General features: G+C 39.9%; 1 protein-coding gene across 1 annotated transcript in view; it reads right to left on the reverse strand.

The window, feature by feature from the left end:
• The window catches only part of VPS50 (VPS50 subunit of EARP/GARPII complex), a 104,154-nt gene extending 80,321 nt beyond the window's left edge, over nt 1-23,833 (reverse strand). The window contains exons 1-9 of the mRNA XM_078859780.1: nt 23,679-23,833; nt 19,095-19,166; nt 16,558-16,671; nt 15,400-15,471; nt 13,043-13,096; nt 12,352-12,422; nt 5,007-5,124; nt 4,842-4,877; nt 3,241-3,323 (exon numbers count right to left, since the gene is read on the reverse strand). Coding sequence (XP_078715906.1) covers nt 3,241-3,323; nt 4,842-4,877; nt 5,007-5,124; nt 12,352-12,422; nt 13,043-13,096; nt 15,400-15,471; nt 16,558-16,671; nt 19,095-19,166; nt 23,679-23,711 — 653 coding nt within the window. The 5' untranslated portion in view covers nt 23,712-23,833. The remainder of the gene's footprint in view (nt 1-3,240; nt 3,324-4,841; nt 4,878-5,006; nt 5,125-12,351; nt 12,423-13,042; nt 13,097-15,399; nt 15,472-16,557; nt 16,672-19,094; nt 19,167-23,678) is intronic.
• Between the last annotated feature and the right edge of the window lie 3,349 nt (nt 23,834-27,182).

Here is a 27,182-nt window from a genome sequence, read left to right on the forward strand (position 1 = left end):
TACAGTACAGTACTCTATAAACTAAAAACTGTATGTATTTATTAATTACAATACTGTATTGCACAGCGTCCGAACGTACAGTATCGTACCTCGTACGCTGCTGCGTTTGCCTGCCGCGCGAAATTAAAAATATTTTACAATTTTGTCGTATCGCTATCGCCATCATAAGATCGAAATATCGTAAGTCGGACCATAGTAACTCGGGGACTATCTGTAGTGACATGCATAATTAACGGAAATGTTCTACAAAGTTCACTCATTGTTGATCATCATTACATAGGGGTTCAACAGAAAGATATATTATAGGCTATCACAGGAATGAGTGTCAGATTGCAAACATTGCCACTAGGGAGGCAAAGGTGGTCAGGCGTGGTATAAGCTCTACCTTCATAGGTGCTTGCGAACAGCACTTGCCCCTAAAGTCTGTTAAGGCTCCAACAGAGATCTTTGACTTTGTGATTGATGAAACCATCTGGTGTGGTGCTGCACATATTTGCCTACTAGCCACGAAGAATCGATTGCAATCCTCACTTGAATGGTTTATCTTGGTTGCCTGCTAACTCACTGAAGGTTGGCAGCCTACAAAAGCTCACAATGGTGGGGATACCGCACCCCCTGCTGGGCATATGGGGAACTAGTTTAACAGACGAATACAGGACTTTTTAATAAGGGACTCGCAGCGACTCATATCAATTGCGAGGTGCAAAACAGAACTTATATTATTAGTTGTGGCTCATTCAAACTACAGATGTTACAACTAACCTCTTATATCCTGGTTTGGGGTTTTGCCAACACCTCTGGGAGTTTGAATACAAGAGTTCCAAGTGATATATGGGGACACTCCCGACGAATATAGCCTTAATTTCAGATTTGAAGTTTTCGTGACTGCAAGGATCCATACTCTTTTGTTCTTTCGGTAAAGTCACGTAGGTGAAAATAAAATAAAAAATAACTAAATCACGACGTTTCGGAGGCAACACAAGCTTCCGTCATCAGGTGGGACAACCACAGCGCCTCTGAGTTGCGGCCGTTACGTCCGCAAATTTGCGCGCGTTATAAATTGCATTATTATTAATTTAGCCTTTCCAGCAAAGAACTGCACAGCTCATTAAGGGTTCAGAACAACCACAGTTGAGACGTAGGATTAGGTCAAATGCGACTTGACCTGGTGTTAATGCAATCTTGGAATTAAATTAACATGTTTACATTAACATGTTGCACGCATTTAAGAAAACCACTTTTAGTCACCTTAAAGCATAAGCTTTCATAGTTACTACAATGATCCATATTTGTTTTTGGGATAGGTCATATCATGCTTTCATGTCACTTCTAAGTCATGTTTAAAATTGCAACAACAACAAAAACGAATACAAAAGCAGCTCTCAAAACAAAACCTGCATAAAAAGGTATGTCAACTGACAATCACATCTTGTTTATGGTGTGCCCAACATTTCACAGTAGGTTCAACCAAACTGAAAATAATAATTCATCAAGGACTTAGATCTGTCTTTTAAAAATAGAATTACTTCAACTTGGCTTGGACAACAATAGAACCAATAGAAATACGTAAAAATTCAGTTTCCAAACAAGAGGGCTTCCACACTGGACTTAACAAAATGGTATGTTGTTTTTTGCATGGACCGTTTTTAGGCCCATCAATATATTTTCAAAAAATCTACCACTTTCTTCAATAAGCTATTGTAAAATAAATGTCAAACTACACTCTCAGAGGATATGTCAATTACTTTAAATAATCAGTGCACTTAATGTATGTAGAGGTCACCTAAACTTGAGTGAAGGGAGTAAATTAGATGAGGCTGCCAAGCATCAAACATTTGGTAAGAAAATAAGCTAAAAATGCATTGTATTGTTTCTGCATTGTTGAAGGTCAAAATTGGAAACGATAGCATTCCTGAGACATCAATCATTTCAGTTTCACAACTCTCTAAGCGAGTCGGTCAATGCCACCTAGCTTTCACAATGACTTCTGCACAGATTGAGTTGAACTCAAGTCGATCGAGGCTGCGTAAGGTAACGGAAAGTCCATCTCAGCCACTACAATCACACGTGGGGAATTAAATCATGACAAACTGTTTTCATAACAAAATGCTGCAAGCTATACGGGAACAAGATATGCAACTGCAAAATAGTATCGGGCAAAAATACTCCACCCAAAATTTCACATTATTTTAAAGCAGCCACTGGTTTCCAGGATTTTCCCACCAACCTCACTGTGGATGTGACTTGTTTGACTTTGCATATTAGCCAGATACATGAACATTATCCCCCATCGGCCCACAAAGCCACTGAATTATTTTTAATTTCAACAACAAAAGTACCCAGTATATTCTAGAAAAAGAATGTCATTGCAAATGGATACTAAAACACCACAAACGCGGCTTGGAAAACAACATGTGTTGTCCCGATTTAACCACAACTCAAGCGTATATATTGAAGCCAGATTAAAAACGATGTATGAACACCTGCTGGTTTGTTATAGCTCAGTCTCAGCTTGAAGCATTCAATAAACAAAGGGCACAGTATACATCCAGTGATCACAGATGTTGTAAATGTTTCGTAAAGTACTCTTAGGTTTTTTCGGTAAAGTCACGTAGGTAAAAGAAAAATAATAATAAATGAAAATAAATCAATTAAATCACGACGTTAAATCACGACATTGCCTAATGCCACATCAGAGCACCGAGTCACCACAGCTAACATCCTGGGTTTGAACCCAGGCACACACCCATTATTAAGTGTAGCAAGTTGACCTCGACCCAGTCACCCTGACTGTATAAATTCTAGATTTAAAGCTTTCGTGACTGCAAGGATTCATACTCTTAGGTTTTTTTTCGGTAAAGTCACGTAGGTAAAAAATTATAAAATAATAATAAATGAAAATAAATCAATTAAATCACGACGTTTCGGAGGCAACACAAGTCTCCAACTTCAGGTGGGACCGTTACAGATAATTTACTGTATCAAGTGAGGAGAAATTCAAGAGACAAGATCTTAAATACAAATTAAGGGGAGGGAGGGGCTTATCTAAATGTGGTCGTCAGGGACTGGAACGGTGGGGGGGGGCTAGAAGGGAGGGTACAATTGGAGAACCTCAACCGGGGTTACGGCCGATGTTGGCTGCCAAATCCAAAATAGCAGTACTGTTAAACGCTGGGGATGTCAACATTCGTAAAGTAACTAATCCTACCAACATATACTCTGTTGTAAGACACCACCGACCTGATGCAAGAGTAGTGGCTGAATGAGCTGACAGCATTCTGGCACTCGAGGCAGAGCTGAATGGCAGCAGGGAAATCTTCTTCCTGCACCAATACAGCAGGGAAAACACTCAGGCAGGGAACCCCTTAGCTCACAGCAGACACAAAAGTCAATCGGCACTCCCCCCAAACTCCACCATCAAGTCTGCAGATGCCTGCAAATAGCTAGACTTGGAGGGTGGGGTAAGGGGAGAATTATGAGTATGATATGCCTCCTGATGCTCCTGCTGTTGTGGAGTGACTCATGCAGCCAGCTATGGCTGCAGGGTTTTGGTAGTACATGTTGTTTGTCGTTTATTGTGAAAATTCCGTCACAGTTCCTATGATCACTGTTTCATTGCCTTATTATGGTGATTTCGAAAAGTTTACTGGTTTGGCCATGTTTGTTTGTTGTAGTATGGAGTGAGACTGATGGCCTTAATCTGGGTTGTCTTGTGGTTGTTGTTTGACTTGCATCCCACTGGGCTTTTTGCACAGCGTTGGTGTACGGTGTTTTTTCTGCAATGTTTTGCTGTCTTTTCTTGGATTTTCTGTTTGCACTTAGTCACATATTCCCTTTGGGATGTTTTCTTGTTCATGTTTTTGTTTTTTTGTTTGTTGCGGTTGAACCCGATTCAAGAGCCGAATGGGTCACAGGGCTATACCTAATAAATGAACTTGAACTTGAATCATCAGCCATTATCAATACACTGCTGGATGAAGGCCTACTCATGATGTCACCATCCCAAACAATCTCACAATGCCAAAATCCAACTCACTCCTCAGTAATTATCCTCTCTCGTGTATAGATATGTAAAAAAAGAGGTAAAAACCCCACAAAAATCAGCGAAAACCACAAACTTATTCTCGGACACATAATCTAATGCCACCGTAGTTACTGGACAGTGCAGTCCTCAACTGGGAATGACTGGCACATGAAGACACTGATAATGGGTCACCATTGCATTGCATTGCCTACGGTTTTGTTCTGAATGACTGCAATAAAAAAAATAGGTGTAATCTTGATTTGAAGCTTTCGTGACTGCAGGAATCCATACTCTTTGGTTCTTTCGGTAAAGTCACGTAGATATAACATAAAAGAAATCACGACGTTTCGGGCGCAACACAAGCGTCCATCATCAGGTGGGAAAGCATGGTCTGCTGCTGAGGCAGACTGTTTTAAAAGGTTTGAAATGGGTGTAGCTCAAGGGTTATAAAGAAGTGGCAAAATAGGTGTACTCCAAAATATCCCGTTATCTCCAGGACACGATATCGGCCTACGTTATATCAAGGACATGCACAGTTGAGCAAAATTACCACGTTCTCCACTAAGTGGTGGTGATGTCACTACAGTACCTTTATAAGGCAATGTCTACATTGAGACCATAGGAAGGGGCGAAGAATGTCATGGGGCCACACCGAGACGTAATGGGTTAATAGATCAGGGTGAGAGGCAGGCAAAGACTCCTACATTCCCACTAATTAACGTGGTGTATTTTTCTGAACAAACGTGCATTTGTGCATGAATAAACACGTGACAAAAATGCAATGGCTTAACCAGTCTTGGAGATTAAAAGCACTCACCTCTAGCATCTCACTCAGGCGCACATCTGTCCTTTGCTGCAACACAACACAGCAGGTGCAATCGATCAATACATATGCATCGCAGATTGGTGTAATAATAAGACAACACTGTACCCTTGTCGATGAACACAGTTAGTTTTAAATGTCAATGCCAATTTTACACACCAGCGTCTTGATGGTACGCAAGGACTTCAGTAGGCCGATGAGGAGCTGCCGCTTGCGCTGGTTGGCGAGCAGGCCAAGGCTGGCAGCTGTGAAGCCTTGCTGGGCAACCCCCAGCTGCCTGCATGCACCAGGAAATGTGAGCAGCACTCCAGAGGGTTCTCATAAGCCAGCACTGCCATGAGCTAGGCACCTGGGAACATGTGCCCCCACGCCAGCATTTAACGGTGCTCACTTAACATCGTATTTATAAGCATGTAAAACACAAACACAAAACCGTAATTCTTCTTGGCTCAGTATGTCCAACCACGGACAAATGTTTCGTGAACGAATGAGTCCCATGATTGCATTGCTCAGCTTATTTTGATCACACCACAAAAGATCCACGGCACGTAAATCAATGTCTTTTTATAGTGCGGTCACCATAAAACCAGTACAAAAACATAATTCAGAAAATCTTTTTTGAAAGCATGAAAAGAAAGAAGCATCTAAGGGAATGGTATTACAATGAGGGGCATGTTATATGTATGGATGACTTATGAATATAATTACTACCAAAAACAAATAACACATATATGCACGTGGATAGAGTGCATGTGTGTCTGTTATAATTAATGACAGACAGGGCAGACTGGTGCCTTCTGGATTGAAAAGGAACAAACAAAAGGCTATCGCAGCATGTGGGCATCAATAGAAGGAATTATCTCTTATCGGAGAGAAATGTAGCAAAACATCGAGCAAGATGGAGCATTGCACGTAAATAGCACCTTAATATTCTTTGGTTCTTTCGGTAAAGCCACGTAGGTATAAAATAAAATAAATTAAATCACGACGTTTCGATTGCAACACAAGCAATCATCATCAGGTGGGAAAACGACAGCAATAATTTTTTTTGCTGAAGTGGGAGAGAGAAAAAAAATTATTGTTGTGGTTTTCCCACCTGATGATGATTGCTTGTGTTGCAATCGAAACGTCGTGATTTATTTTATTTTATACCTACGTGACTTTACCGAATGAACCAAAGAGTATGGTTCCCTGCAGTCACGAAAACTTCAGTATCTTAAAGTGTGAAAACATTCTTAGATGTGCATCATCAAGGTGTTTGGCCCATAACAGCAATGCAAAATGCAAGTTCTGACCTGCATAGTGGCATAATGGTGGTGGGAGATTGGCTCCGGTCAAATGCTGGCCCAACATTTTACAAGTAACATAAAGTACTGAAAGTACTCGTAGGCTTTCGCGACCAATATTATTCATAATCAACGTTTTTGGGTTTAGATCGCGTTATTTATAAATGTGTCGTAACCCTCCACCACCCGACACGGCCAATCAGTAAAAAAGTGTCACGTTGATAAAAGACAATTAGTTCACTGCTTTAGCCCACCGGTGTGTTGAAGCGTGAAACCACAACAATTTACAATTTGAGTACGACGTTTCGCTGGTAATTGCATCCAGCATCATCGGGCAATTCGCCAGAATGGTGAAGCTCTGCTGTGTCTCCCGTTCTTATATAGAGCAGCAGCAGGGTGACGTCATCATTAACTCATTAACTCATCAGGTGCAAAGATTTGAGGGGGGGGGGTTATTGTAATTATATACTAGATTAGTAATCAGGCTATTGTTACGATGCGAGTTGTAGATTAGTAATCATTTGGAATGTGTTTTATGCACTAAAGACGAATTACCTAAATTATCAACAGAAGGTTTATATCGGATTAATTGTGTATGTGGCAGATGCTATATTGGACAGACAGGGCGTAACGTTAGTGTAAGACTAAAAGAACACCAGAGAAATATTAAACTATCGCAAACACAACTGTCGGCAGTGGCAGAACATGCATGCCAACAGGGACACTCAATTGATTTTGACAACGTTGAAGTGTTGTGTAAAACTAGTTACTACTGGCAAAGACTAATTAGAGAATCCATTGAAATTGAGAGAAACAGAAATAACTTTAATCGCTCAGACAGCTACAGGCTTAGTGCGGCCTGGAAGCGTATTATTAAATAAGATATATTACAATTCCTTATAAGGGAAACAGACACTAACTGATTACTAATGTTGCATAATCACAATAAAACACATTCCAAATGATTACTAATCTACAACTCGCATCGTAACAATAGCCTGATTACTAATCTAGTATATAATTACAATAACCCCCCCCCCCTCAAATCTTTGCACCTGATGAGTTAATGAGTTAATGATGACGTCACCCTGCTGCTGCCTTATATAAGAACGGGAGACACAGCAGAGCCTCACCATTCTGGCGAATTGCCTGATGATGCTGGATGCAATTACCAGCGAAACGTCGTACTCAAATTGTAAATTGTTGTGGTTTCACGCTTCAACACACCGGTGGGCTAAAGCAGTGAACTAATTGTCTTTTGTCAACGTGACACTTTTTTACTGATTGGCCGTGTCGGGTGGTGGAGGGTTACGACACATTTATAAATAACGCGATCTAAACCTAAAAACGTTGATTATGTACTGAAAGTACTGTTATATATACCACTTAGGACAGTTAATGAAGGCAGACTGGGATCAGTGTTAAGGTAAAAAGGGGCACATCTATTCCCATGTTATTGGCAGATGCAGAATATTTCAAACAATTATAAGAACACTTATTTTTATAACTTGCTACTGTTTGAAATTCATAAGTTACATTTTTAATCTAAAGTCACTCTCATGTCTTATTTATCATCCAAAGATTGCTTACCTGCCAGATGAACAATGTTTTCTGGTGTTGTTCTCTTATCAACTAAACAAATCATGCGATGACTACCTTAGGTAAACATCGATCGCCTTAAGATTAAGGATTTACATCTCAGTGGCCTCTAATTAGGTTCTAAATATATACATTATCCATTTCACAAATGATAACAGCGGTTTGAAGTGTTTCCCCCAAAAAAGTAAAAATGTGCTCCTAAGAATCCCTTCTGTAAACGTGTAGTATCATTTTAAAATACAAAACTGTAATATAAATAATACTGTGACACCTATTAACATTTAAAACAAATATATGATCTATTTAACAGCTAAATGAGGTAAGATCCACAAGAAGATGACCACTGAGAAGATGGAGCGATGAGATCAGCTGTTGTACAGGAAGTGGATGGAATATTAATAAGTAATATTTAAAAATACTTTTTTAAAAAAACGCTTTAATGAAATGTACCGTCCAAGTAATGGCAGAACTCCACGACTCCAGGAAGTGGCCCCGAAGCTTGCCATAACGTAAGGGGCAGTGGTGATTTACAGCCAACGTGAGTTGAGCGTGGACAATTAGACCCAAGCCGAAACATCTATATATATAAAATCGCAAATCTGTCTGTCTGTGTGTGTGTCTGTCTGTCTGTCTGTGTCGCCGGACCATACGCAGTTTCATTGGACGACCGGCGCGGACCACGGCGGTTGCTCCTGGCAACGGGTAGCGACGCATTCGCTGCGGGGTGGACGCCATTTTTAATTCCGTTAAAAATATGCGCACGCATTAACACGCGACTCTGAGGTAAATTCATTAAAGTTTCACGTCCTCTTCACTCCCCCCCACCCCAATGTGTGCAATTACTATTATAGGGTCGGTAGATAATAAAATTATAGCGATTAGACAGTATTATTGTAGCGCGGGGGGGGGGGGGGGGTAATGGCCCCAGTACCCAGCCTCAGCCGGATGGGCAATCTAGGCGAGGCCGGAGGCTCTGCACGGTACTAGGCCTCGACACCCCACCCGTGTCAAGCGACGACTTTATGCTATAAACTCGATATACCCAGCGTTGCCCGGGGGGAAAATACATTTAAAATCTTCTGAAAACTTTCAAACATTACATAACAATGAAATCTGTGTATATATGTAAGGTTATTAAGAAATATATTTTTCACCCGGGCAACGCCGGGTACTTCTGCTAGTAAGATATAAAAAAGATTGCTTAAAAAAATATATATTATTTTTACTGATAAAATATAGTATTGTCATCAGTATGACATATGTATACCAAGTTTGAAGTCGATACGACATTGGGAAGTGGGTTAAAATTGAGTTACAAGATTTGAGGATACGACAACAGACAGAGTTGAGGATACAACAGACAGAGTGAGTTAAATAAAAAGCGTGTAAAATATAGGTCTGTAAAAGATGGCGATGATTTGGGGAGCCCTTTATCCAGCAGCGAAAGGATCATGGCTAATTATGATGTTGTACCACTCAAAGTAGAAAACAAATTAATCTGAAATAAATTTAAACTTTGCAACAGAAACATGACAAGCATTCACACAAAGATTATTTCAATATTTTGGCTTTGCTGCTTTAAGTGACATTAATTAGCGAATTAAATCCAACACAGCACATGAGTAGTCCCTAATTACTGTTGATACATTGCACCAAGTACTCATTTGAAGCTGAGGAATTCTTGAGTGAGTCGAGATTACTTGGCACTGGTGTGTTTATCCAGCAATCGTCTGCTTCAACTTCAGCTGACCTGGGAGCACTAACACACAACTGCACACATAAATGCTACAATAATACGTACAGGAATTCAAAGATGCCACACATACAGACAAACACAGGCGAGTGCACACACGCACCGCGTCAATGTGCAGATACAAAACTCGCGCCAACATTTTGGAGCATCGACCGACCGACAATAGACTCTGGGGTGTTCTACTCACTTGCCCAAACTGCAGGAACCGTCTATGGCGAAGGCCGCCACTAAACTCAGATGGGCCCGCTAGTGGGAGCCTGCCTCCCCATGATGCATCAAGTGACTTAACTTCATCGGCTCTATTTGAGAGCCAATGTGCACTTTCACGATGTACAGTACACAATATTACAATTCGAGTCGTTAAGGACAAAGAGGATTGACAAATAGCATAGCATATCCAAATAACAGATAATTTCAGAAACGAAACAGAAAGGTGTACGAATAGAAAAATATGCACACAAGCACGGATGCGTAGAGACACACACACACAAAGATGTGTCCTTTAACCTTATAAACTGCTGGACAAGTGCTGTTAGAAAAACACCTTTTTGGTTGGCTAAGTAGGCAACGCAATGCCCAGCTCCCTAGAACTGATTTTCAATCGGATTTAATAAGATTCCCTCTTTCGAAATTCAATTAAAAATGTCATGATTCAGGACCACGACTTGTTGCCTCATTAATACTCTGGGTCTCATTTGCGGTTTCTGAACAATGTGTCTCATTTGTATTATCTGTGATGTTTCGCTTGCTGTTCTCGTTTGTTGTGTATCGTCTGTTAACCTAAATTACTATAATACAGAAAACATTTAAATATATTTAAAAACAATTGTAAATTAATTAAATATGGACAATGTATTGAATACATAATGTGCATTGCTGCAGCAGTGTATTGATGAACAAATGAACTTGTATGTGTGTCTAATGATTACACAATGCACTGGGTTACTCATGTAAGGGATGCAAAGCAACAGAAATATTCGCTAACACAAAAACACAAGACACAAGCAAATGTGCGCATGCACATGTGGAAGCTCTCAAACAGCCTTTCGCCCATATTCTATCTTGAATGTACCGTTGTTTAACTCTTTTCCAGAGACCGGGACGATTTGTCAGATGAAGAGGAGCATTTGGAAAACCTTTGGTGCAGGATAACTTTAATGTTCAGAAATAACCTAAGGCACATTTATTTTAAGTATCTGCTGAGACTAATGGTAACACACGTCTGTGTCTAACATTTACACCAAATGCAAGTGTAGCTAAGGGAGCTGTGTCAGATTTACTGCTTGTCACTGCATCTCAGACTGAGGTTTTTTTTTTACTTGAAACTCGAATTCAGTTTACACCAGCTCACGGGGAATGTCGAGTGACCTTCACGAGTTTTCTAAACAGAACAGCTGTGCTGTAGCCACATTAAATTTATTCCCTACAATTTCTCAAAAAAAATATGAAAGTGCCTTCAGTAGACTCTCCAGTGAAGGATTAGCCTTTACATCAAAATGTATTGGGGAAAAATAAACCTTTCAAACATGATTCAATCAAATGTGTCTTATTGCTATTTTATATTTTATTGTGAGTGCTTTGAAACAATATGCACCACGCATGATGTCTTGCATAGGTACTCAAGTATGGAAGAGAATACGGTAATGACGTACTAAGATATGCAGGCATATTTGCTCTCCTGAATCCTAAAAATGAATACCAGAGGCCATTTACAGGCACTCCAGCCGGGGTATTTATGCACTTAATACACCCTAAAGCCCACGAAGTTAACAAACAATAAACCAACTATTTCCAAAAGAATCACAGCTTCTGCTGCCTTTTTTATTATTTTCAAGCAAGGTTGACAACAGCATCTGTGCATTACCTCTGTCCATCCGTTATGGGAAGGGGGGAGGCAATATTAATTTTGTAAAGACTAATTGAGGGGAGGATGAGTAAAAGCCAGCTTACTCTGAATACTGGCTTACTCTCATCCGGCTTCGTGAGCTTTTGCTCGATAAAGTTGTGTTGCTACAAGGGACTTACCATTTTGACCGGTTATCCAAAACTTGGTAACACTAACCAGAGTACAAAGGACAAATACAAATGTATTTTGCTGCAACGGCTACCCGTAGATTTACCGTATTGCTCATTCCATACTTCCGAAGACAAAGGCGCGTTGAAAAATGTGATGCAGTTGATGCTTAAGCATATTTGTCTAATCTTGATTTGAAGCTTTCGTGACTGCAGGAATCCATATATTAAAGTAGCAACACTTTACAGAAGAACATGGCAATGTAAACAACTTAGACAAATATACTCTTTGGTTCTTTCGGTAAAGTCATGTAGGTATATATTATATACATTACCATGTTCTTCTGTAAAGTGTTGCTACTTTAATATAATGCTGAATAACATCTTCTTCACCACAACAAAGCCTAATTCCAAGCTGTGCTCAGACATATAAATTGCTTTCTTAACTTGGCAGATGTTATTTGTGCTGGATATGAATATACAAGTACAAGTACTTTGCATAATTGTGCAGCCTATCAAGTAAAAGTGTCTCCATTTTCAAAGGTGAGCAGCAGCGCTCATCTCTCTCTATCACGTGGAGTGGTATGCAAATGTATTCCTCTATCCCTTGCACAGCAAGTGTCCTGGAATGACGTATGAGAAGCTCAATGCACAGACAATGGGGAAATCCAGCAGCCTCAAAGCCAGACTGCTTCCTGACAGTTTAAATCATTCTTCTGCCAACAGGGAATATCTGGTGATGGAAAACTAGACGTCACTCTGTAAGGGACACCAGCTGTACGAGTGACAAAATAACTTGAACACACGTCCAATTTCAAGTCAATAAACACAATTTGGTGGTAGGAAAACTCACCCCCGTCCATCACAGCAGATGGCCTTGGCTTCGTGCAAGCTGGTCTGCAGCTCGGTCACCCTGCTGAGTTCCTGACACATAAGCACACAGTACAAGTTATTGCCGCATGGGGAAAGGAAGGCCAGATTTTTTTTTCCCACAGCGTAATTTAAAACAAACCATTATCTACCTGTTTAAATGTGACAGAATATGTATGTTGAACTTCTTTCGCACCGTACGTAAATCACTGATTATCATTCACAAATGATAATTCAACTAAGTTTTAAATGCACAGCAGGGAGCAGTTATGGTAACTATGACACACAGCGTCACAGTACTCATGTGACTGGTCACGTGGTCAATTAATTGGAAGAAAAGATGACAAGGTAAAATATCCTCGGCGTATATTTAGTTTTCCCACACCTATATTAACAAAAACTTTCCTAATGGTAAAAATTCCGTAAAACCAAAATCCCCCTTAACAGGTTTTTTTTTATTTTTGGTTGTCTGTCTGTGAGGGGGAATGAATAAAGAAAGTCTACGGTGGGAGATTCTTCAACCATGCCATAACATGGTTATTTTGAGGTCATAAATGTGCAGCCAATTGAAATACCAAATACACTTTAAAAAGCCTGCTATTGACATAATGTGGTCAACTGCAATTCGTAGTCATGTACAGGTATTTCATGCTACTTACGACTTCTGGGCTCACCTGTACATAGGCTGATTGCTTCTCCAGTATCAGGTCGGCAACCTTCTTGGACACCTGTTGGCAGGGCATTTATCATTCAAGCGGATGTGCACTGCAGAGTTAAAATAATTCACCCTCTAAGCAATCTCACATATTTTCACAATTCAGGAGTACAATTTTATTCAAATTTTTTTTTTTTACATTGTAGTGAATGCACTGAACCACTCGTCGCTGCAGGGGTCATTGATTAAAAAAGCGATTTGATGCATTGTACCATTTGCCAAATAATTGATGATGACTTGATGCATCGTTGCACCTCTACTGTGTGGGAATAACATCAACTGAATAAGCAAGACAACATCACGTGACTAAACAGCACCAAAAATCAATGGCAACATGTTCTGTATGTAATCTCTGCACTTCACACCAATGACTGCATGTGAACAGCTGAATGCCATTAATAAATAAGTAATATTAAAAAAAAAACATTTTTTAAAAACACGTTTTAATGAAATGTACCGTACTAGCAATGGAAGTACTCCACGACTCCAGGAAGTGGCCCCGAAGCTTGCCATAACGTAAGGGACCATGGGTGATTTGTAGCCAACGTCAGTTTACCGTGGACAATTAGAGCCAAACCGAACCATAACATATTAAAAATAATGTTTGAAAATATATGTTTTTTATTTTTTATGATAGAATATAGTATTGTCATCAGTATGACATAAGTATACCACGTATGCAGTCGATACCACATTGGGAAGTGGGTAAAAATTGAGTTAGAAGATTTGAGAATACAACAACAACAACAAACAGAGTGAGTTAATAAAATGTGTGTAAAAAGAAAACAATTTAAAGTACTGTACAGAAATAAAATGTTGATTTCATGCAGTGTTAATTGAAGGTATCATTAAACACTGTACAGTCATTAATAAATAAGTATACAAACGCTACATATATATTACCTCTATGTACGGGTTCGCAGAAAGAATGGTATAATAAATCAATTATAAAAAAAGTAACTAATTTAATTTAAACGCTCATTTAAATTTTACTGCTAGTGTTTCAAACTGCAGGTATTTTCAAGCCATTACCTTTAGACGCTGCATATGATTTAACTGGACTCCTTGCTCACTCTGCTGGTTTACTTCTTGTACAAAATATACTTTATATTTGCAAATTAAATATAGGTGGACTTTGAATATCTGCTTATCCTTTACATCATCTCTGGATTAAACCAATGGTAGAGACATATTTGATTTGACCACAAATAAAAGAATGACTCCTAAAGGGACATCATTCATGCCAAGGGTTAATCAAATGCAGTTCTAAAAACTCCACCACTGCAGCTTCCTACATGTAATAATGAACACATCCAGGTACAACTACAAGAATTACTTCACACATCAACCATGCTGACACAAACACAGCGCGTTGGCAAATCAGAATGGACAAATGGGATTTTGAGGGCTGGAGATAGACTGCACTGAGATAACAATGCACTGCTCAATGTGCCATCTTGGACGATGTATGTATGTGCCTGTCACTGATGTTAGTGGCATATCATGGACAGCTTGCCTCATTAACATGAAACTATAAATTACCTAGGAGGGAGGTTACACAAGCACACCGTATCGTAATTTGCATGATTAATTCACATCTCACACATCTCACCCATGTTGAGTAGTACAACCTAGGGTACAGTATTAATTCGATACTCAACTGTGTTCCAGATGGAATGCGCTCAGTAGCAAACTGTCCATTGGGATACAAATGGCGTTAAGTCATTTTGCTAATTAAAAACAGAGCACACATTTGCATGCAAGTGTGATGAAGTATTAATTTTGTAATAGTACTATTGTAAATTACTATGTTATTTTCATGACTGCCAAAAACAAAAATGCTTTGTTGCAATATCAAATATAAGGTGAAAAGGTATTGTTGGTCAGATGCTTTCAATTGGTTCAGTGGGTCTTGGGTTAATTTTATTCATGGGCAGGTAGAATTTTAATTTATTATATTTTTAAAGCAGACATCTAGCCAATTTTGCTTGATTTAGAAAAAAATTAAATACTCATTGACACTTACTTTTTGCAATTACTAAAAGCAATTGCAACTGAAATCAGCCAGGGCTGTTTTTTAAGCTGTGTAGATAATCAATGAACAACAAACTTTCTCTGTGGTCAATACATCCAACACTATTCCACGATAAGCACTTTTCTCACCACCTTTGCTGGGCAAACATTTTATAGACAAGGTAATGTGAGCACTCTGACTGCCACTGCTGACAAAAAGAAGCCAGAGCTTCCTCATTTGCTCACTGCCATGTGCGCTGCTACAGGGAACAAAGCGGGAGAGGGCACGGAGGGGGGCCTCACCACTGCCTGCTGCCGCTTCAGCCTGTCCCGGTACTCCTCCAGCTCGGCCAGCTGCATCACCTCAGGCAGCTTCTGTTGGTCGCAGAGAATTGCATGGGCACGGCTCGGCCAAACAGCAGTCATGGGGGCCAGTCGCAAGATGATGAGGTCAAAGGAATTGTGGAGTTGAGTGGTGAAATAGACTTTAATGCATTTTAAAAAAGTAAAATAGGTATTTGATGAGGACAACAAAGTTCGCTAAACAATTGGATGTGTATTTGCAAAGCAAAATATCCATGCTGAAAGCAACAAATATGGTAATCCACGGCATCCGCATGTGTATATTAACGTTATTATGACCTATAGTAAATTAACACAAGCCCAAATGATGTGAATTAGTAAATAGTTGAACCATAAACTTCTAAGCAACTTACATTTGAATTCAATATTACAAAGACATCAGGAGTGGGTTATTGTTAGGTGTAAGATTGTTCCAAAAAAATAGATGGGCATTGATTTTTACGGCTGCTGTCCTTTGAAATGTTTTATACTACACCTAACTTTCTTTGTGTTCTTCAAGAAATAAATGTCTCTAAATGTCACCTTCATGAACAATATCATAAGAGCACCCACACAAAATCCTTAAAAGATATGGAAAAACGCCAGCAAAAAAAGCGCCAATCAGCTCAATGTAGACAAGCATTCACACTTAATTAACAGAACTGCTTGTGTCATGCAATAATCTATTTTTACCAGAATTCAACGGAGCATGTGTGTTTTGTCGGGTGATTGCTACAAGCTGACTGCATGAGTTCTGGACTGTGCATGAAACCTAGTGGGGGTGCATCCTGAGGCGTGTATCCCACTTGTGGAGACAACGCTGATTTATACACACTAAACATATCCACCGCTTGAAAATTTTAATATATAAATACGTATTACAGGTGACGTTTTGGGCAATGATCCATATTCATAGCACATTTATTTAACCTTCAAGTCGTTTTTGTCCTGATTAACATTTGCTTCATCGCTGTTATTTAATTGAATTTGTTTTACTTTGTCATTTTCGTGAACCAGGCAACTCTTACAAAATATACTATTCGGTGAGTTCTTACCTGGTTAAACAAAATAAATCTCGATACATGAAACTCACAGTTTAACAGTACATAGCCCATGTACCTCCAGCTCATATCGCACGGGGTCGAAGGCCTCATCGTCGAAGTAGACCTTCTCAATGCTGTCGATCACCTCCTGCTCTGCCTCGGGGTTACAAGGGGTATCTGGCAGCTCCTCCTGCCCACGTACACGCACACACAATGAAACATCATTATACTTCTTTATTTAGCAGGAAAATCTCACAAAGACTTGATAATTTCTTTGAGGTTCTTGCATATGGATACCTGGTCAATTCTAATTCAGTAGTTCTATTCTTTGGATAGCCTTAAGAAAACACACATGATAGGACAACATTCAGAAACAAGTAGAGACAAGTCAGCAACTCGCTTGCTGTACTGCCCACATGCAGTACAATGCTGTGTGTAGAGTCGCTGAGTGTGAAGACGCTGGGTGCAAAGTCGCTGATTACGAAAACCCTGTGTGTAGAGTCGCTGAGTGTGAAGACGCTGTGTGCAAAGTCGCTGATTACGAAGACGCTGTGTGTAGAGTCGCTGAGTGTGGAGCTGCTGTGTGCAGAGTCGCTGAGAGCAGAGCTGCTGAGTGCAGGATAAGTGAGGTACAGAAGATATAGGAGCGGGGAGTTGAGTATATGTGACCGTACAGATAGTTATAGGTGTGCCTACAAATGGTGCAAGAGCAGGTGAAGAAAGTGTAAGCAGGTGACTTGTTACAACGTGTCGGTGTGAGTATTTTTTTAAGACACTACATATGTACCACCCAACTCAGCATTGTGTGTGTGGATGGCACTGTATACATTTCCATGCAGATATTTACATACATGATCAAGTTACATGTTAACAATGTGGAGCGATGTCAAGAAATGTTGTGTTGAAAAAATATATTTGTAATAACCTGTGATGAAGGGAATTCAACAAAACAGATATCGTATATTTTGTATTTTAATTTACCGTATTTTCCCGCATATAACCCGCGGGGTAGACCACTTTTTACAAACAAAACAAGGCCCTGCGGGGTATATGGAGGTGTGGGCTATCCCAAAAATATTTTACACGTGACATATCATAACTCGTTTAATTTCTTCATGGTAGGACTATCCACTATGCAACACTCACACCTTTGACTAAAGCACTGCTGAATAAACCATTCACACAAAAATTGCACATGTTATCACGTTTTAAATTATTCGAATCGTTTGTACAATGAAACGACAATGTTTGAAGTGGGCGCACTTTGTTTACTGTAATACTTTCAGTGGCTGTAGGGGGGTGCGAAAGTTTCAGCTGAGGCTATGGATTGCACAATGGGGAGGGCCTTAACAAGCGTCTACCAGACTCGAATCATAATTGCTGAGTCCCTTAGGCCGCTGCTATTGGCTGAGCATTATACAGTCGCGACCATGAGCTTTGTTTCAAACTTCCAATGGCTTTGTTGCCAGGAGGCAATGGCGTTACCGTAGTGCCGCTATTGTCTGCAATCCAAGGTTTTACTGTAAATATATCATGCAAACCATTAAAGCTACAAAAGAAAATACCTTTTGGAGAATGTTGCAAGCATAAGCAGTCATGATCATATAGTTTCCCTAGGTGGTTATGGATGGTGATATGACTGATTTGGGGAAAAACTCATGCACGTGTACCCATGTAGTGTATACCACCATGTATGAGCGTATACTGTACTTAACTATACTCCGAAGGCCTCATTACAATTGGCTGCACAGCAGGGGTTTTTCAGCATTCATACTGGTAGGAGCTCACATGCAGCCTCAAGCTCAGAGTTGCATGCTTTATACTTTTCCTGCATTCCTAGTTTGCAGGTTACAGAGCAATAGTAATATGACCTTCTCTTACAGCAAATTTAATAATTGTAAACTCGTTTTCTTGGTGTTTTAGGTTTTTTTGCTTTGATAAACACCATTTGAGTAAATATTTCCCATCTGTTACGATTGACACATGTGTAACCAATGCGTTTCTATAGGGAACACACAACCTTTCAGTGAGTAAGCTGGTTCATTTGCAAGTGGGGGAAAAAAATGTTATAAAAGCAGTATGTCACATTAATGCATCAAAACAAGTACCATGCAGGCTTCTGTAAAAATGCTCTGAAGATGCACATTCATGGCTGTACATTGAAATGCAAACACAAAACACAATGCAGCCAATTTAAGGCTTTGATTAAAAGGTAATTGTTAAGCTCGCAATCCAATCTGAGAGAGGATAAGGATTGGCTGATGTGCAGCCATGGGGGAAATCTTATTTCACGAACTTGATACAATATTTTACAAATCACAATGGCAGAAAGTAAACCAAGCATACTGCTCGTTCAATAAAATCGCTTCGTTGAATGTTAAATGGAAATACACAAGATGAAGCCAACTCCTACACCATAATAGGGAAAAGTGTTGCTTCGGTGGGTCTGTTAATCTTACAAATCAAAGTAGACCTTTGATATTAAATGTATATATTAAAAATAATTTGCCGTTTTCTAAGATGAAAATATGCATGCCCTTAAATGAATGCAGAGGCTTTTACTACAACAAAAATAAAGTTTAGTTTTTTCAGGAGAGATGGAAACTCACTAACCTTGTGTGGAGTCTTTGGAGGTTCATGTTGTAATGCACTTTCACTCAAATTCTCAGAAAAACTCTTGGAGACCTTATTAGAAAAAAAAATAAACAATACATGTTATAGATTTTGAACAGGCTTTGCACAATCTCATAACACAAATATATATTTAAAAAATATTACATAAAACTAAATATTTTCTCACGTAGATATTGGAGTGTGTGCAGCACATGGTGGTAAGCGAATCAGTCGTGTGTACGTTCTCTCAGCTGTTGGGGACCTACAGATTTCTTCAGTTCTTTCAGGCTAAATTCTATTCAAATTCTAAAAGACGTCAAAACCATTTGACATTCATTTGTGAACTCGACAAGAGTACGACTGCATGTTTCTGTTAGAGATGTATGTGGTAAGATGGACTGTTGTATGGCCCAAATGCACATCTCTGGCCAGGGAAACGTATTAAAGAAACAAGAAAATATTTTTCGATTTAAAGCTTTCGTGACTGCAGGGATTCATATTCTTGGTTCTTTCGGTAAAGTCACGTAGAAGAGAAATAATAAAATAATACAAATAAAACATAATAAAATAAAATTCTCACGACGTTTCGGCGACAACGCAAGTAGCCGTCCTCAGGTGAAGAACAGAGCTGTCGGAAAGACAGCCGAAGAGTCGTGAGAATTTTATTATATTATGTTCATTTTTATTATTTCCCTTCTACGTGACTTTACCGAAAGAACCAAGAATGTTGTAAAACCTAGCTTTCACAATTGCTTAATCACCTTCCCTGAAAACAAAAGCTAGCGTAACCTCCGTAATTCATCCAACAGGTGTGTGCACTTAACTGTACGAATATACCATTTAATATGCTTTGCATGTATACCATTTGCTACCTACATAGTCCAAATCAACATGAAATACGGTATTAATCAGAATGTCTTCACTTTCCAATGGACTTTCAATAGTGCTTTAATAGAACATTAACTCAATAATAATTAGAATAATTTAAGTATTTTATAAATCCACTCCTGGATGAAGGCGTTTTCGTCATGAGGGTTTAACCAAACTTCACCATGCTAATCAGTGTGGGTTGGTTAAGTGTGAAATGCAAAAACTGGTTCACGTATCAATCACCACTGATGTTAACAATGGCTAGAAATCGATTTCAAGTGGGAATTCGGTTCAGAGCGCAGTGCGCTCACCACTGTGCAAGGGCAGTTATTGAAGGCAAACCAGGATACAAATTATGAAATAACGAGGTGAATGACAGCAGGCTGGAGCATTATGTAAAGCTGAACTTAATCATGAAAAGCGCAACATCAATGTGCACCAGGACGAAAGTTTTGAATCGGTGCTATCTTTTATGGCAGAAGATTCATATGCATGGTCACAAGTGTAGCACCGAGGCTGTGTGTCTCTCTCACACTGTTCATAATTAAAAACTTGCCCTTTCTAACTGTATTAACTCAGATTTACTAACAATTAAGGACGTTTTGTCACACACACAATATTTAATATAAATGAACACACAGCCAACCTAAATCCTGAACATTAGTTCCAAGAGTGCAGATTTCAGGCCATGGTTAAAAAAAGAACAAAGCACAAAGGATTTGTCAAATCACCAACTCCAAAATATTACAAACGGACACATGTTGAAGTCATTAGCCTAGTTATAGCTATGTCTACAAATCGATAAGCTTGAAGACACTTCACATTTTCATCAAAACTAAGAATAAATTAATTGATCTGAAACTTGCCAGAATTGCAATGTCCATATTGGTAGAGTATTCACAAAAAAATAGCAAGAAAGGAATTTTCCGACGTTTTATGAAAGTGACGTTGCACACTGGTGCAATTAGAATCCATGTGGTAGGTGTGCACATTGGTGTAAGTACGTGGATTATAAATTAAACATGTGGGTGCTAGCACGCATGTGGAGGTGTTAAATGTGAAGGAACACATGAGTGTAAGCACATATACATTTGTTTGTATGCATATTTTAATGTTTTCTTGTACAAATATCTTTGTAGTCAAATTCATGAATGAAATGGAGGCTGGCTCCCCATTTTATCTTTGATATTCTTAAAATATATATAGATTTCATATCAATAACTCATTGAAAAGGCAACAGATTTTAAAAGACCAAGAACTGTCGCTCAAGTTGAAGCGGTTCTCAGGGCCACAAAGTCCAACAAGTTCCTAAAGAAGCCTGGGACTACATGGGCAACAGTGGCTTGCAAACCTCATCACTATCATACACAGGATAGGCAAAATCCAGAAAAAAATCTAAGCAAGCCTGAGCCATCGACATTTTTTATATCGCAAATCCACAAGGCGTGCGCTCCAGTTATAGGCCACTATCCCTGTTGTCCTCCACCTCCAAGCTGATGGAGCACAACATGCTTGCCAGGCTTTCCTCCATTATCGACCCCCAAATGCCTCACAAACAAGCCAGATTTCGAACTGGCCATAGTTTCTTGAACAGATTGTTACTTTCACCACACTCATAGAAGCTGGTTTCCAGCATCAACAGAAAACAAGCACAGCAATTATTGACCTATCTACTGCCTATGACACTGGTTGGTGTCATGGCCTGCTGCTGAATATGGCCAAAATCATCAGATGCTGTTCTACTGCACACCTAATCGACACGATGTTTATCAGCAACTGTACTTTCAGGGTAAACCTTGCTGGTAAACACAGCCAGAAGAAATTTAGGAACAATGGCCTCCCTGAAGACTTGGTACGAGCACGTGACTCTTTAACATAGAGTCATCTGTGTTAGCTGCTGAGGTCGTGACAGGTTTCTTTTTTCATTTATGTTGCTCTGTGCCCCTGTGCCTTTCCCGTTCTGCTGGAATGTGCACTGATGCCTACTTTATTGAGGGCAATATTGGCATGTAAAAAAAAATAAGTGACCTGCCATGTACATCATCTCGTAAGTTCATATATGCAAAAGACACAGTCCTTGCTGCACACGGCACACACTTGAATAGTTTCAGCTCAATCCACAGGGAATGCAAGTTACTATAAATGTTTCAAACTAGTTATGTAACGGCACCAATCACACATGTGCACCATGACACATGCGATGCGCAAGGATGGCACGCAGTGGCTATTGTATTGCTGTATTGTTATTCCTCCCCAAGCCCACTTACATTTCTTAACAGACAAAATTACATCTCAGTATGACACCATTTCACGCTACTCTATTCTTGTAAACAACATAATTTGATTGTTTGTCTCCATGCCCAATGGTGGGAAGACTCTTCATGTATCAAGTGTGCTCCGCTGTTGATTATACATTTCATTAACAAATTCATCATGATTTAAACTTATTCTCCTCACATTCATTGATTTATTTGTTCATGGTATGCACGCATTCTATATATTATAATATATATTTAAATGAACAGCCTTTATATACAAAGCGAAATTAATGCAGACTGCTGCTTGTGTGACTGCAGTGGTCAAGAACACTCACATTCCAAACGATTACCGTTAATTAATTATATGAAAAAGGTTTAACCATTTGCCATGATACAATACAGAAATGGTCCGAATGCCATAAACTCATAAAGTGTCTTAATGTAATAGCTAAACATTTTTCTTCAACATCCATTTGCCAGTAGATGGCGCGTTTCAAATGCCGTACTGTGGGGGCCGCACTGACAAGCGGGTAAAAAACTACTGCAGAAATGGAACCTTCTGCAGGGTGGACCACAAATCTGGAATCATGGGGGAAAATAACTAATTTCTTTGTTTCTGCAGGCCCAAAATGTCTCTGAGTAAGGAAGAACAAGTCCAGATAATTCAACTCGAAGGAAATCGGAGTCAGAGGGAGGTCGCTGTTGAATTTAACATAATGAATCCATACCGTGAGCCAATAACAGAGTTGTGTTTTTCCGATTATTGCAGACTTATGGGACACCCTGTATGTGAACTGAATGTATGTGTTTTGAAAGTGGTGTAAATGTTCATTGGATAAACGTACACCTATGTGACAGATGTTAAAATGTGTGTGTTTGCTACGTGTCACCCGCCACCCAGGAAACCCATGAAAACAACATGTTCCAACGCAAATAATGATCCAGGGATCGCCACATTTCTCATGAACACAATAATGGAATGTATGTATCCAAAAAAATCTGAATCGTAAGGCTCCTTTTCAGGTCCTTGTATTGGGATGTTGCCAATTTAAATGAGAACATGTTGTATGAAACTGAAGTATTGAGGAAATCGAACATATGAGGGAATTACATAAAATACTCTGAAGACGGATTCTGTTCACTTGCTGCGAGGACTTTAAGGCTTCTCTCCACGCTTGGGGTCTCGCGGTGTGCGGGAGGTCTTAAACTCTGGAGATATGGGTTCCTGGGGTCTACAGGCGGGTAGGGACTACAGCTTTAAGGTCTCTTGGCTCTAGGGTTTAGTGTCTTGCAGCCAGGGGCTCACAATGTTAAGAGGTTGGGAGGACCAACTTCTGAAGAAGCCCCCCCGGGGTCGCTTGCCGAGGAGAACTAGGAAAGCCGTAAGGCCTGAGGCCTATAGCCGTCTCCCGCCCGCTGAGCGCTCAGCTTAGCCCGCGACGCCTTCCAGACTCACCTGCCGGCTCATGAGCGACTTTATCTTCTGCATGGCCGCGATGCCGTGCGCGCCAGGCCGTCGGGGAACGCAGCGGGAGTGAGGGACCGTGAGGGTCAGACGGCGGCCGCGTCCAACAGGACCATGACACCGCTCCCGTCCGGCTTGACGGGAGTCGATTCTCGCACAGCGTAACACGTCTAGCGATTCCCAACATCGTGAATCGTGTATAGTTTATCATATACGCTACCATTCTCCATTGTGTTGCATTGAATTGAAAGGTAATATCAAAAGCAACGTCCTAGTCGCGTCAAAGTATCCGTTAAAACAGTTTAGCGATCAGGATTTATCGGTCATTTACTCGAATCGATTATTACAGATTCACATGTTGTATCGATGCCGTAATCGACACAGGGTGCGTTCCGTACACAAGGTGGCCAAGCGCCGTGATTGGTCAGTTCCGAGCGAGCACGTGACATAGGGGGAGGGTGGAGTGGGTGAGCGTCACATCTGAAGGCAGCGAATCTGAATATTCATTCGTATTGGAGGAATCCGAAGAGCTGTAAAGCGTCGATTTAAAGCTTTCGTGACTGCAGGGATTCATCTTCTTGGTTCTTTCGGTAAAGTCACGTAGAAGGGAAGTAATAAAATAATAAAAATAAAACATAATAAAACAATTCTCACGACGTTTCGGCTACAACGCAAGTAGCCGTCTTCAGGTGAAGAATGAGACACTGCCAAGCTATGAGCTTATATATAAGCTGAGTTGGAGGTGGAAGAAGAAGAGAGCCTTAACAAAAGAATGTGCATATCAAGAGGAATTTAGCATATTCATGGGAAATGCGTAGGAGGTGGGCGGGGGGGGGTTTTCAAAGTCATATTATGCCCATGCATTATGCAGGATCAGCAGCACCAAAGGGAGGGGGGGTAGCATTAACAAAGGGAGGGCATGTTAATAGTATGTAGAAGCAATGACACATGTGAATGGGAAAACGGTGGCAGGAGATCCGCAGCGGAGCAAATAATGCATTCCCTGTGGAGAACACAAGATACACAGTTAATGCCAGTGAGTGGACTGCTTTTGTTAAGGCTCTCTTCTTCTTCCACCTCCAACTCAGCTTATATATAAGCTCCTAGCTTGGCAGTGTCTCATTCTTCACCTGAAGACGGCTGCTTGCGTTGTAGCCGAAACGTCGTGAGAATTGTTTTATTATGTTTTATTTTTATTATTTTATTACTTCCCTTCTACGTGACTTTACCGAAAGAACCAAGAAGATGAGCTGTAAAGCGCTTTTTTAATCAGAAGCCCAGTAGGGGCGGGTCAGAATGTTACACCAACAAACAATGCACACGAAAACACGATAGGGGTGCAAAGTACAGGAAAGGTAAACAAATCACTTAAAAATATATAAAAATAAAAGTAAACTTTTTTTTTTATCTTACCAGGTAAAGCTCACTTAGCTATGTATTATCTTGTTGTTTTCAGAAGTGAAGAGGCTGAGGGGCGCTGTGCTGAGTCAGGAAATGTTTGCTCAACCTGAGACTGGGCAGGCCATAGTCTCTTTGCTGATGGCTTTAATCTAAGTTATCTTGTGGTTGTTGTTGTTTGACTTGCATCCCACTGGGATTTTTGCACACAGCGTTGGTGTACGGTGCTTTTTCTGGAAGATTTTGCTGTTTTTTCCTGGATTTTTCTAGTTGCGCATAGTCACTTTAAGATGTTTTCTTGTTCGTGTTTTTTTTGCGGTTGCACCCGATTCAAGAGCCGAATGGCTCACTGGGCTATACCAAATAAATGAAACTGAAACTGCTGTATGTCCAGAGTTACAGGTGAAAATGCCACTTATACTGGGGATCATGATTTGTATTTTACCCTTCCCTGCACGAAATCCTGCAGTTTCACTCGGTGGTAATCAATTTATATCAGAATCGTTATTTCTCCTGGAGAAATCCGATGAGCTATGAAGCTATGTTTCACAGATGCCAAGTAAATCCCCTAGAGACAAGGCTGACTATTCCACGATCGAGGTATTCTACTTCTGTGTTAACATTCAGTGACTAAGTATGATGAGTGTGTTCCAACAACTGGTCTCGCTTCTTTGATGATGCCCACAGTTGTGCCATCTGGTCCAGGAGCTTGTCCATGTTCATACTGTGAACAACAGTCTTCATTTCACGTGTGACATCTGGAACATCCTCTTAATCTGAAAATAGTTTTATTCTTGGGATTTTATCTTCAAAAGGGGTTATATATATGACATGACAAGCCTCGTAATGCATATATAAAAAACACATACCGTAATATAAATCAAATCCTGAAAAAACCAGGGCCTAAAATATACCGTATACATATTTTTGTAAAAGTGGATTGGTGACATTAATGGATGACCTATCTTAAGATTTGCTGATGACAGTCATAACAACCAATGGAAACGAACTGAAATATATGAAAAATAAAGACAACAAAGTGGGACTTAACATAAAAAGGAGATACACAACTGGAAAACACTGCAGTATTTATACACAGTATTTATACCTTGCAGTCACGAAAACTTCAAATCTAGACTGCAGTATTTCCGACAAAGACACCGGCTTTGACGTTTGCCTGACAGCTCAGGGAAGAAGTCTTGAAGGTACTTGAAGGCTGCCGACTCATTATCTACAGCTCTGACAAATTGTTTCATAAGGCCCAATTTGATGTGCAGTGGTGGCATCAGCACCTTCTGGGGGTCCACCAGTGGCTCCCACTTGACATTTTTCTTCCCTACAGAGAACTCGGTCCGCTGTGGCCAGTCTCACCTGTGGTAGTGCGCCTTGGTGTCTAAATCTTTCGTAGTAGTTTTTGTATTACTTTAGTATAAATACATGTTAATTTTGATTCATATGTTGTATTTTCTGACTTTATGTGAACGAAAAGACACAAATTCGCCAGTTTTCTTATTAAAAATAGGTACATTTTTAAATAGCACTGTCCTGGTCACAAAAGCAAAGTTTGTGGAGAATAATAGCCATTTTCTGTATTTTTGAGGCATACGCAATTAGGAAATAACACTACCCAGGAACAAAAAAAAATTGTTACACAGTGTAATAGGTGAATTATTTTGAGAAATGCTTAATAACGAATACTAACATCTTATGATAATTTTGGAATACACTTTGATATATATGGACAACCCTTCTGTACGAATGTAGCCATGCGTATTTGATAAAATTGGGTGTTTTGCACACTAAATAGATCAGCATTTGGAATACGTAAGAACAATGGTTGCACAACACGAGATAGGGCCGAGAAGATTTTGCTGACATGTGCTTTGTATTGTTAAACTCTTTTTTTCAGACGTGTTTTATCAGCCATTTTTGTGCAAATGAAGTGCTTCGAAAATGCACAAGTTTCATTACAGGTATATTATCCACGATAGATACTAAAACTGCTGTTGTTACCCGAACATGACTTGTAAATTGATGTTCCTCCTATTGTAAATCTACATCTCACCGAGCTATGTAGGCCACTGGTGTTGTGAAAGT

This window comes from Lampetra fluviatilis, chromosome 1, assembly GCF_964198595.1.
Source record: "Lampetra fluviatilis chromosome 1, kcLamFluv1.1, whole genome shotgun sequence".
Lineage (NCBI taxonomy): Eukaryota > Metazoa > Chordata > Hyperoartia > Petromyzontiformes > Petromyzontidae > Lampetra > Lampetra fluviatilis.